General features: G+C 38.8%; 1 protein-coding gene across 1 annotated transcript in view; it reads right to left on the reverse strand.

Annotated features, from left to right (window-relative positions):
• The window catches only part of astn2 (astrotactin 2), a 278,673-nt gene extending 266,867 nt beyond the window's left edge, over positions 1 to 11,806 (reverse strand). Inside the window, exon 1 of the mRNA XM_006788981.2 lies at positions 11,267 to 11,806. Coding sequence (XP_006789044.1) covers positions 11,267 to 11,678 — 412 coding nt within the window. The 5' untranslated portion in view covers positions 11,679 to 11,806. The remainder of the gene's footprint in view (positions 1 to 11,266) is intronic.
• Between the last annotated feature and the right edge of the window lie 370 nt (positions 11,807 to 12,176).

A 12,176-nucleotide genomic window follows, 5' to 3' on the forward strand; every position in this document is an offset into this window, starting at 1 on the left:
AACTAGGTTAGTCAAGACTATATAAGCGCATCTCCAATATGATATGATAATGAACTCTTATATACTATACAATCGATACTAAAACATATACTGTGCAGTTTTAAGATAAAGGGAAAAAATAGACATAATCTATTTTCAGAGATCTTGAAAATGCTGAATCTTTTGACAACTGAAATGTGGACTGTATAATTTGTCTGTTAGGATGAGAAAAAATAAAACAGAGTATAACAAAACAAGGTTTGGTGAACAACACTGTGCATGAAGGCAGGAGGAACAAGTAGGAGAAAGAACAATCAGAGCTCAAAAAGAAAGTGGGCTTTCTCCCACTAACCTGTCAACAAGTAGGAGAATGTTTAGATGCTTTTCAGTCTTTTTGAAGCCAGAAATGGTGGTGTCCCAGTGAGCTCGGTTCTGGGGAAAACATAAGTTTTCTGGATGGTTTGATGCAGACTCTCACGCCATCTTAAACTGTTACTACATTATTTTGGAGACTGCAACAGCCATCAAATAAATATTACACATAAAGAACTTTGAAAGCAGAAAATGTTCACCACCAAACCCTAATAAAACAGTATGGGTAAACAATCACCAAACCCAGATCACTTCATGCACTGTTTTTGGCAGTTTTCTGCTTTCTATTTCACACTTGTCATTTTAATCAAGACAGACTTAAGTGGGCTTTGTTGCCACACTGGCATGTAAACAATGCTAAAGAGAGAGGATACTTCAGTCGCAAGCACTGGTGATCAAATGCTTTTTTTCTGCTTTGCACACTAGCAACAAAATTTCACAGTAGCTTTACAGAAGATTGTAGTTATAAGCAGGTATTCCGTAAGTCAGAAGCTCCTTCACTAGCATGTTACACAGCGACCACATACTGGCTTATTATCAGGCAGGCAACATTCCCATTCCAAACTTTTTGAAGATAAGTTAAAACTTGAACATAATTAGAAAAACACAAATGGCAAAGGAAATTCCACCAGCTCTTGAGCTCTAACATGAGGATAAACTGTGCATTTCCAGGCTATTGCTTCCAAACACATAATTGAAATATGAATACATTTCCCCGTAAGGGGAAGACAATGCTCATTATTGCTCTCTACTCTTAGGTTGTTTCTCTGGTGTCATTTGGTGTGCAGATGTTTTATCCATTTTTAGCATGTTTTTACGATGTGTTCAGCAGAACTTATTTTATAATGCAACAAAAATCTCTATATTCTTAAAAAATAGACAAGAACAAGATGTTCTTCGAATTAAAGTGTTTAGGTTTTATCTTTACAAGGATGCTCTTTAAGGACTGTTAAATCTAAACATTTGACTTGATTAAAATGCCGATGTGGTGAATGGAAGCATATAACCCAACACCTGTCACCAGGGCTGGACTGGGGCAAAAAATCAGCCTGGGCATTTTGACAAGAGACCCACCAGGTATACAAAAAGGCATAAAGCCTTTGAATGAAAACAAACTCTGTTGTGACAGTGATGTACACTGTCTTGTTGGTATATATGTATCAATCTAATAAACTTAAACCTACGCCACCTCCCTATTCTGGCATTCTAAACAGTATTTAGTGGAAATATAATAGGGTTGCCAACTCCCAGCAAAAAAAAAAAAAAAAAAAATAGGGAATCACCCCCCACCCTCCACCTTATGATGCTTAATCGATGTAATAGACTTTAATTTAATGCACGTGTAAAACAAATGCACAGAAACCAATTATTTTTCTAAAATAATTAAATAGATTCAGCATCTTTCATCAACAGAATTGCAGACTGCACAGATAGTACCTTCCCAAAGGAAAAAGTACGTTAGCTTACTAGGGTATATATTAGTCTTAATATTTACTACATACAGTAATAGATTTCTATACATTGTACATCAGATGAAAACTTAATTCAGATAATTATTTATTAAAAACTAGACATTTTAAATGAGAATAAGAAAGGTATTTCTTTGTGCCCCCCTTTCCCTGTTAATGCCCTACCTGGCCCCCTGGCAAAACTTTGCTAGACCCGCCCCTGCACAGTTACCAGCTGTCAGCTACATAGAAAAGGATCCTGGTGTTATTTGTCTCTCAGAAACAGTTCATAACTTCCCTTCACCTCATTCATGTCACCTAAAAGGTAAACGTGTTTCTCCATCACCTGTTCAGCTCTGATGATTCAGCAAGGACATCTCATGGTTTCATCTTCATGTTTCTCTCTCACCACATATCCAACCCGATATTATGACCAGCAGCTTTTATGGCTGTGGCTCCAGCAAACATCAGCTGATACTAGAAAGTAATATCAAATCAATTCTAACAATAGCTTATCAAGCTTAAACATGCTGCTGTTGTTTAGCGCGATCTTCGCTGGTTTCCTCTTTCTGGCGTAAAGTGGGCGATAAACAAACGAGAGAGATGGGAGAATGAGAGAACAAGAGGCAACAGCGCAACGTAAAGACACAGAATATCTCCAGGTTTTTGTCTTTTTTCATTCTAGCTGAAGTATGGGACAAATCACGTTTCTTTTTTACCTCAATACAGAACTTTAAAGTTTGCCCTCATCGGCTGTAATTTGTCCAGCCCAGAGTCGATCATGACCAGTTGGCCAATCCACCACCTTTCATTGTTTACAAAAAAACCCCCAAACAAACAAACAAACAAACAAAAAAACATCGGCCCATAAAAACAAAAAATCCCCATCGGGCATACTGGGCAAATGCCCGGTATGCCCAATGGCCAGTCCAGCTATGCCTGTCACGATCACTTGAGCTGGCAGCAACATTCAGGCACTTATTGCTTTTCTGCCTGTTTGTCTATTTCTGAATGTGTTTGTGTCAATGAGAAAACTCAGGAAAAAACATTATAATTCCCCCATCTCTGTTGCACTTCTTTTGTTTAGAGTTTAAGCCCCAAATACCAATTTACTTTCATTAAATAACGCAATTCTGAGTCAGAGAAAATATTTTGTATTGATATTTTTTTATGTGGGGATCAATTCACAAAATTAAACGTCATGGTGGTACACATCAGTATCGATCTGCCCAACTTTAATACTGAAATACCTGGAGAGAAAAAAAACTATCACATGCTGATAGCAGTAAAAATTATCCACTCAGATTGATGGACTCAACATGAAGTTAAAGAAAACTAATAATCACATAATGGAAAGCCAGAAATTGAGTTTCTATTTGACCACATTCGGTAATAGTTGTGAAATTCAAATAACTTAAAGAAACGCAGCCAGGAAACTTGAAATATTCAACATGTCTATATATCAAGCTTGGTTTTAAAGCTACTGTGTGTAAGTTGATGGATTTATCCCATAGTCCCTGTGCCCCAAATGTCTGGCTTGCATTAAAAAAATATTTTACTAAGAGAGCAAATGCATTACAGTTTTTGTCACAGGGGGGCTTCTATTATGTGGTAGGGATACACCAGAGGAGCCCAAGGAGCAAAAAGAGCAACTAAATGGAATTGCTTTTATAAATCAGTGTCACATTAAGCATTCAGTGCACAGACTAAAAAGCCTCTCTACAGTATACAAGTAGCAAGTTTATGAATCTTTTGGGAATCAGCTTGCGGCATGCTCTCTTGTTAGCTACACCATCCAGCCTATCCTTTGATTCTAGTACAGCTTTACATATCAAGATAAGCAGTTGTGGAATTAAAGGGGGAGGTACAGCCACATGAAACAACTCAGGGGCTGAACTCAAACTTACAATGGAAGCTATAAAATCAAGTAGAAAAAGGCAGACTGAAGCATTATGTTAGTGGAAATTAATCAAATAGACAGCAGGTAGCAATCAAACTCTTACTGCTGAAGAGGTTCGGGTTGCTTTTGATTTTTTCATTGTAAATTCTAGATAAATGCAGGGTGCTGGATACAATTTAGATAAAAAGATCCATAACAGGTGAGTCAGTGGGATTACCGCTGAAGCTTTGAAACCTTGTTTTGGTGATCTGAGTAAAATGGTAATTGTAGAAATGGTTATCAGGTCAGTCAGAGTAGTATACATATTTGGCATTTAAGTAAATTACAACTAGTAAATTCACCTATAACAGTCCACTTAACTCCAGCAACTCTTTATATAAAAGAGCTCTTTCCGTGTATTAAAACAAAGAGTTTTCATACCATGTGTCTGTGTACTGGTAAACGTTAAATGCTTTGTTATGAACTATGCATTTTTATGTCCCATAACAGTTACTCAACCAGAAAGTACTAACTGACTTTAAACATCCATATGGTCAACTGACAAGCATTTTCTGAAGTCTGAAAATAGGAGAAGCACATTAACAATTGTGTCTGTTGTTGCTGTGCACATATCAAAGAAAGAGAAAGCGGGAGTAAATAAAGATTGTGCATTCATTAGGGGTATTTACATACAAGTTCTTTGTTCATTTCATCAAAGATAACTACAGCGCGCCTTTCAGCAATGGTAATGATCAAATAATTATCTGGAGATCAAAGCTGTCCACCAGTGCTGCAAGGCAAGACTGGAGACTGGTGGTAAAACAATGCAATACAAAATACAGTTACTGTGGAGGACAATAACAATCAAGGGTCACTGACCACAGTTCATTCATCCTTCCTGTGACATCCCTAAGGTCTCTCACCATTAAACTAAATGAGCATGGTTCTCCACTTACTGAGTCTGTCATTTAGGAAGAGAGAGAGAGAGTGAGAGAGACCGAGAATAAGCAAGATAGATATATACGTACATACATATATACAACATTCAAAGCTATGACTATGTTTAACGCTCGGTATAAAATGGCAGTGGTGCAATAATTGTAATTGCTTTGTGACATTCAAGAGCAAAAAAGTAGCTGACCAATCAAAGAGAGAGAGAGAGAGAAGCAAGGCCTTCTGTGGGTTTTTTTTCTGTTTTTAAAACATGAAAAATACAATTTGCAAATAATAACAGAGTGCCTGTCAAGTGATACTATACATTTACCAGCCCAAGATAGCTTCTGATTAATAGCAGAAAAATTGTTGAGAAGCAAGCCGGTTTGAATGGTTTGATGATCAGTGCCAAGTTTAAGCCTTCTTTTATGCAATTCTGCAATCCTGTCATTTTGCTGTATATGGAAAAAAGACAGGAGGGAAAATACTGTGGTGGGGCGTCATACATTAGATTGCATGAGTTGAGCATTCATCTTAAAAAGACAGCCTCCTATAGAGGCCTATTATCACAGGCAACATGATGACACGTATAATTTGCTGGCCTTCACAATATCCACCATGGGTTGTGTTTGTATGACTGGATTACACTCGTGGCATATCAATTGGCATCTTTTCAATTTTCCACAATGCACTAGATCTAAACCGAAGCAAACGTAAGTGCAATGCAACATTAAAAAGAGTCCTTACAAAAACTCATACATCTATGTCAACTCTACACCATATAATAACTCCCATCTCTACTGTTGACCCTTCCCCCTTTTCATTGCTTCTGCTGCAGTGCTAAGCTGGAGTCCTGACATAATATTGAGTTGTGGTGCAGCATGTACATGTTCTATGCCACGGGGAAAACACTTTTTTTTTCCCCACTCGACCACTGAATCTTTGTCTCTCCCATGTGTAAGCGATCGGGGTTAGCTATGACTCTGTTTATAGAGATAGGGAAAGGCTGGTTGGCAAAAAAAGAAAAAAAAATATTGGGGTGGGAAAAAAGGGTTAAGATCTTGAACAATAGTTCTCCAGGCTTTCTGAAATGCTTTTAAAGGGTTTTTTACTTTTTTCCATTGGCTGCTTTTTTCTTTCATTTTCATAGGTAACACAGTCTGAGATGCATAAAATGGTACTTTTGCACCGGAGAGGTAAACCGGGAAAACTATCCATAGCCGATGAACAGCCATGCTCTTAATCCAGCAATGACCTGAAACTAGACCTCAGAGGCAACCTTTAGTTGACAAATCTACTGTTTGCAGAAATGTTCTCAGTGGAAAAGTGGCTGTCATGAATCCATTCTCGAGGAAGGGAAATGGCTGAGAGGAAAGGCTGAGGTATGATAAATTACACAAGAACTGAATCAGTGGCAACAGGTCCAAATGTAAAGGTTTTCATTCAAATTGTCCTCCATGTACGGAGGAAGTCAGGAGAGAAGTAAAAGAGTGAGCGCCTACAGCCATCTGTAAAACACTGTGGATCAAAAAAAAAAAAAAAGCAGCATCAGATTTGCAATACCATCCATTTGCAGTGCATTATATTGCCATACAATCTGGAAAGCACCAGATTGGCTATGGCTTCATTTTTCAGCATAGCAATGATTCCAAACACACAGCCAATGCAGTAAAAGCGTAGCTGGATAAAAAAAAAACAGACAATGGAACACCATTAGTCATGGACTGGCCTCCCAGAGCCCCAGACATCAACATTATTGAAGTAGCATTGGATCATTCTGACAGAAAACTGAATAAAAGTCAGCCACCATCTAAAAAAGATCTTTGAATATCTTTCAAGAGTCTTGGAGAACTATTCTTGTAAACTACTTAAAGAAATTACAAGAAAGCTTACCTAGGAGGGCTCCATCTATGTTGAAGAATAAAATCATGCTAAATATTTATTTTTATATAAACTCTGCTTTTGCTGTACATACTTTAATAATACTGTGGTGATTCAACAAACTGCTACACTTACTTCCTATATTCCTGTCAAAAAATGAGTTTGGCACAGTACTGTAGTTTAAGATGATGGACAGATGATAAAGAACAGGAAGACATTTAAACGTTTTCAATCTTGCATTAGGTGCCCGAAGCTTTTCAAAAAGGTTAACTCTTCAGGTGTTTACAGAGTCAGCCGTGTTGCAAGCGGTATTGATTTCCTCTCTATCCCACAACATCAAGTAAAATAAAAAAGGAAGATCATCTCGTGTGACAAAGCGTAGCAGCCTGGAATTATTTCCCTTGAACGTGCAAGCACAATGTCACACAATTTCATGAATTAGTGAGATAGTTCAGTACATGGCATTCAAAAACTAAATTAAAAACTGGGATTAAGATCCCATATTTTAAGTAAAATGGTGGTGCTCTGGTAAATCACAAAGTCAAAGCATTTGGAAATGAAAGCATGTGTTTCCTAATATATATGAAAATGACTAAGGGAAAAAAAGGAAAGTGAAGGAGAAGCAGGCTTGCACTTCTTCCACGCTGCCCTTTCTGCTCATCTGTTCTCTGAGACACTTGTGGTAATAAATCAAAGCTGTGCAGCCACGGTGGAGAAGAATCTTGCTGTCCTTTTCCTTCCTTACCTATAACCTCTGACGTTGGTTTGACAAAACTATCAGAAATCTGACATTATCCACGAAACAGACAAGACTGCTCGTTGTGGATCGGGTGATATTTTGCTAACAGGTTATACTCCAGCGCGACAGAAATTCAGCTGTTGTGAGAAAGTGGAAAGCACAATGGTAGACTAGTTTACTAGTAGTATCCTAACCAGTTAGGCTAACATTATGTGTCTCTAGCCCCTGAATTCAAACAACAAGGCCATTTCACACGAGCAACAAGAAATTCAGCACAGATGTTTTTCATCACAGATTTGTTTGGTTTAGTCACAAATGGCTAATGTCATGGAACGGAGACATGAGCTGTGTGTGAAATTCCACCCCTATTTAAAATGCACTGCACGGCTTGTTTTCTGACAATATCCACTATACTACTATAATGTTCTAAAAAAAAATTCTTACTGAGTTTACTGCTCACTATTGATTGAAATATTGACTGTCCATTATATGAAGAGCAGGATGTGAATGAATAGGGGGTGATTTTCATCGCATTATATTGTTACTATGGGTGGTAATAAACTGCTTCAGAGACAGTTCAGAAATGAGATAGCTCATTTAAGAGTCATTTCCCATATGGGTGTCACGTGGGTTTTAACACCACCCTACACCCGTAGGATACCAGCAGGAGATTATGAGTTTATACTTTCAATGTGAGAAGTGAACTTGAGCACAGATTCTTCACAGTTCTTTCCAACTAAGCTTTTTTCTTTGCAAACTAAGTCCTAATAATTATTAGCAAGCACTATTATCTTCGTCAATTACATGTTTTGTTTTTTTTTTAACACAAGCCAATACACTTTCATCCACTCTCACAACACTTTTGACCACACCTATTTAGGGTTCAGGAAGTGTATACCATTTTCACACAATTTCACACCGGTTTGTACTGGTTGCAATTAGTCATGTTTGCTCCGTCATCTCTGACTGCTTGTACCAAGACATATGGGCTTGTTTTTTTTTCTTTTAAACTGGAGCACAGCCTCTCTTATCTCCACATCAAATCAACAACAACATAAAAGAAGGCATTTAAAAAAAAATCATAGATATCACACTGTTCTTAATCATGTGAAGAAGATAAATAACAAGTGCTGGTTTCACAGAAGGATGTGTTTGCTGTGGTGTTAGACTTTTACCGCTTTGACTTTTACACCGAGAGGTGTTGCTAGCGTTTCCTAAGACTTTTAGAACAATATTGAAAGAGCGATGCTATAAGAGAGTGTTGCTGGGTGAGTACATGAATCCGAAACACTCTGCAGTCTGTCTAGTTCTGTATAATAGCTGGTGGGTATGTAAAAGGCGAATATATAAAAAAATGATAAGACATACACCTGTAAGGCAATGTGATGTAGTGTGGTAATAAATTGCTTCGTAACAATAAATGGCATATGTGGTGAGAATTCAACTTTTCTAGCTTCCTCTAGCACAGGGGTGGCGAACTCCAGGCCTCAAGGGCCGGTGTCCTGCAGGTTTTAGATCTCACCCTGGGTCAACACACCTGAATCAAATGATTAGTTCATTACCAGGCCTCTGGAGAACTTCAGGACATGTTGAGGGTGTAATTTAGCCATTTGAATCAGCTGTGTTGGATCAAGGACACGTCTAAAACCTGCAGGACACCGGCCCTCGAGACCTGGAGTTCCCCCACCCTTCCTCTAGCATAAGAAAATCACAATTCAATATGTGAGATGAAACAGCGAGGCATGAAATAAATGCACTTCTGATAATAAAACCTCATTTTGTTTTCACTTAACAATTTAATCCCCAAAAGTTGATTCTGTTCATCTGGACGATGATTACATTCCTTTGGGGATTTACTTCCCCAAAGGAATGATTTTTAATGTCTTGAGGATGCATCAAGACGTTAACAATTTAGTGTATTTTATGAATTCTATAACAACATTTCACAAACTCAACAGCCAATAATGCATTTGTCAAGAAGAAAGAGCTGTTGAGTGGACCAACAAGCAATATAGGGTATAAACTGGACACAGGGAAATCACAGGTGACATCTAGCATCAGCATTTAACCCAGTTCTGACAATTACAAGGTTTAACAAATATAAAGGTGGTTCTACATTGCTGGCATGTGTACTTTCCTACCCACCTAGCAGCTTATCATGACACATCATGAATGCCAGACTGAAAGGTTTGACTAATTAAAGACAAACACAAGGCCAGACTGAACCATCCGATTGGTCTGTAAGCAAAAGAAAATATTATATATATATATATATATATATATATATATATTTTTTTTTTTTTTTTTTTTTTTTTTATCGGTATAGATTTCACAACTATGACTGTTTAGTTAGCAACAGTTATGACAAGTGTATTTGTAAACCTCTCACAGCTATGACAAATACACCTTTTAAGTAAAGCACTTTTCTTAACATATTGTTTTTAATTTAACTTCTGCCTCTATGCTCAGTTGACCTGTTTTAAAAGCCTTGTTAAAATCAATGGTCTCATTTAAAAAAAAAAATCCTTTTTCCACACTTTTTCTTTTTAATCTAATTTTTTCAAAACACAAAGCACTCGAGTAATGCTTTCAATATGTATTACACATGAGGACCTATTAAAGCTCGTTTTCTTGCTCCACAGCATGTACTCATGCACTGAAAGGGTGAAGCAGCAAATTTGCTAGCTGGCTGACTGGGAGGACAGAGAGGCCTTTCTCACCAGTCAACGGCTGTCCTTAATGAGAATAGAAAGTGATTTACTAGCTTAATGCTCCAGCCCTCAGCCTGCCTGCCCGCCTTTGCTTTACACAGCCAGTTTAGTCGACACTCTTCATACAGAGAATGAAACTGAGACCAGGGAAACAGGGAAAAAAAGGAGGATAGCAAACTCCTGTCTGAAAACTGCAGTAATGAGATGTTCTCATGGATTCTCAGTCCCCGCATCACTGACTTCCTCCAAGCCCTGCATTTTTCTATCCGTCCTGCTTCTCCATGATACTGTGCCATCTGAACAAATTGCAAACTGAATAAATTACATAATTCTGAAATTACTTCCTTTCACTTCATTTTGTTTGGCTAAAAGCTTTTAACAAACATCCCTGTTCCATACTTTCTCTACATCCTGTTACACAGTCACACTTACACCGCAAAGGGTAAATCAAGAGAACATGAATCGCTCACATGATTTGTAAGACTTAAAATGAACAATGAGTAATGCTCCTTTTATACTCATTCTGCTCCTGTTACAAAGTTGTTGTTGTTGTTGTGTTTTTTTTTGTGACTGGTGTAAGACTGGTGTACTTCCCTGCTATTATGTTCCCTATGATTATCCAATCAGCAATGCTGTTCTCAAGACCACTTTTAAATCACAGGCTTTCACTGAGAATCAGATGACCTGTCAGAAACCACGGATGTGTGAAAAAGTGGGATGTTTTGGATCCCCTAAAATCTGCAATGACTAAATGTAGACAACGACACAAACTCTAGGCTAGTGCTTTATCCAGTTAAAGTTATACCGTCTTGCAAAGCATGTGTGTTATGAGCTCAAGTGAGAATACCAATTTCATGCATATTTGCAGGGCCAAATTGCATTCCTTGATTGGGAAAGCATACTTAGAGTATGCATGAAATTTAAAATTATGTTTTACCATGAAATAGGAAAGTCAGACAGAAAGAAGGACGGAACAAGAATGAGGGATGGCAGAATAACTTGAGAGTGCCACTTAAAATCGAGTGGCACGGCTTGCGTTTACATACCGTAGTTTTTAAGTTGAGTAGGGAAAGCGAAAAGCGTATTCTTCATACCTGGACTGGTGGGGATTTTTTTAGGGGGGGGGGAAACACACCACAAAATTCAAACAGAGTAGAGCAGGTGATTTAACGCCGGGGACAAAATGTGTATAAGCGCGTGATTTGTTTTTATTTGTGTCTTTTGGAAATATAGCTGTGTGCACAGCCTATGCGCACAAACGTGCAGCCAAACAGACCGGTTATCGCCATGGAGGGCAAACACAGAACTACAACAGTGTTCTTACCGAGTGTGAAGTAGGGAAGAGCCGTGTTGTCAAGATCATCCATTACGGAAATTCGCCCAGGTAGGTCTGTTCTAACGAATAATAGAAGTCTGGATTCCCCCCCTCCTCCTGCTCCTCCTCCTCCAGTTCCTCCTCCAGTTCCTCCTCCACCAACACCACCTGCTTCAACAGCACCCCCTCCTCCGACCACGTTCCCCGAGGCTCCGCCGGTGAAGCTGAATTCGTTCTCCCGGAGTACGGGCAGGGTTGAAACGGTGACGGTTTTCACCTCACATGGCGTCTCCGTGTCGCTCTCCCTGTCCCTTTCCTCGTCAGGCGATGTCGCCCCTCTGTTTGCCTGGACAGTCAAGGAGCCTGTTAATAACAGACCCACGAGAAGGACGCGAAGGTGCAGCACTAATATCCTCGCCATCCCGCTCCTTGTGTGTGGTTCTCTCGCTTTGTGGGGCTCATAAGCTGTCCGTTCACTTATAGTACAGTCGCTGCAAAGGAGTCGCGTCCGTCCAGGAGGCGGCAGTACAGGTGTAGTGAGAATGACATCTTTCGGCTCCTTACAGATCCATTTGTGCTCACACGGGGACAACAGATTGCTTACACTTGGATAAGCACGTGTCTTTTAAAAGACAGACACGAGGTAGAGGTATCTTGTTATTAGTGCGGGTTCATGTTTAAACAAACACGAGCAGTAGATGAGTCTTCTTCTGAGTTCACAATAAAGTGTTAAACAGCAAATAAAAAATAATAATACTTTTTTTTTCCAATACAGCGTTTATATGAGTTGAACGTGAGGACAGAGCTGCTCCTGTCATATCCCGTCTAAACAAACAATTTATAGCTGAACATTTGTCCAGTTTGTTCTCCATGCAGGCAGTGTAAAGACAGCTCTACTGGTACTCGAAAACAAAGTACA

This window comes from Neolamprologus brichardi, chromosome 7 (assembly GCF_056152115.1).
Source record: "Neolamprologus brichardi isolate AB-2024 chromosome 7, ASM5615211v1, whole genome shotgun sequence".
Taxonomy (NCBI): domain Eukaryota; kingdom Metazoa; phylum Chordata; class Actinopteri; order Cichliformes; family Cichlidae; genus Neolamprologus; species Neolamprologus brichardi.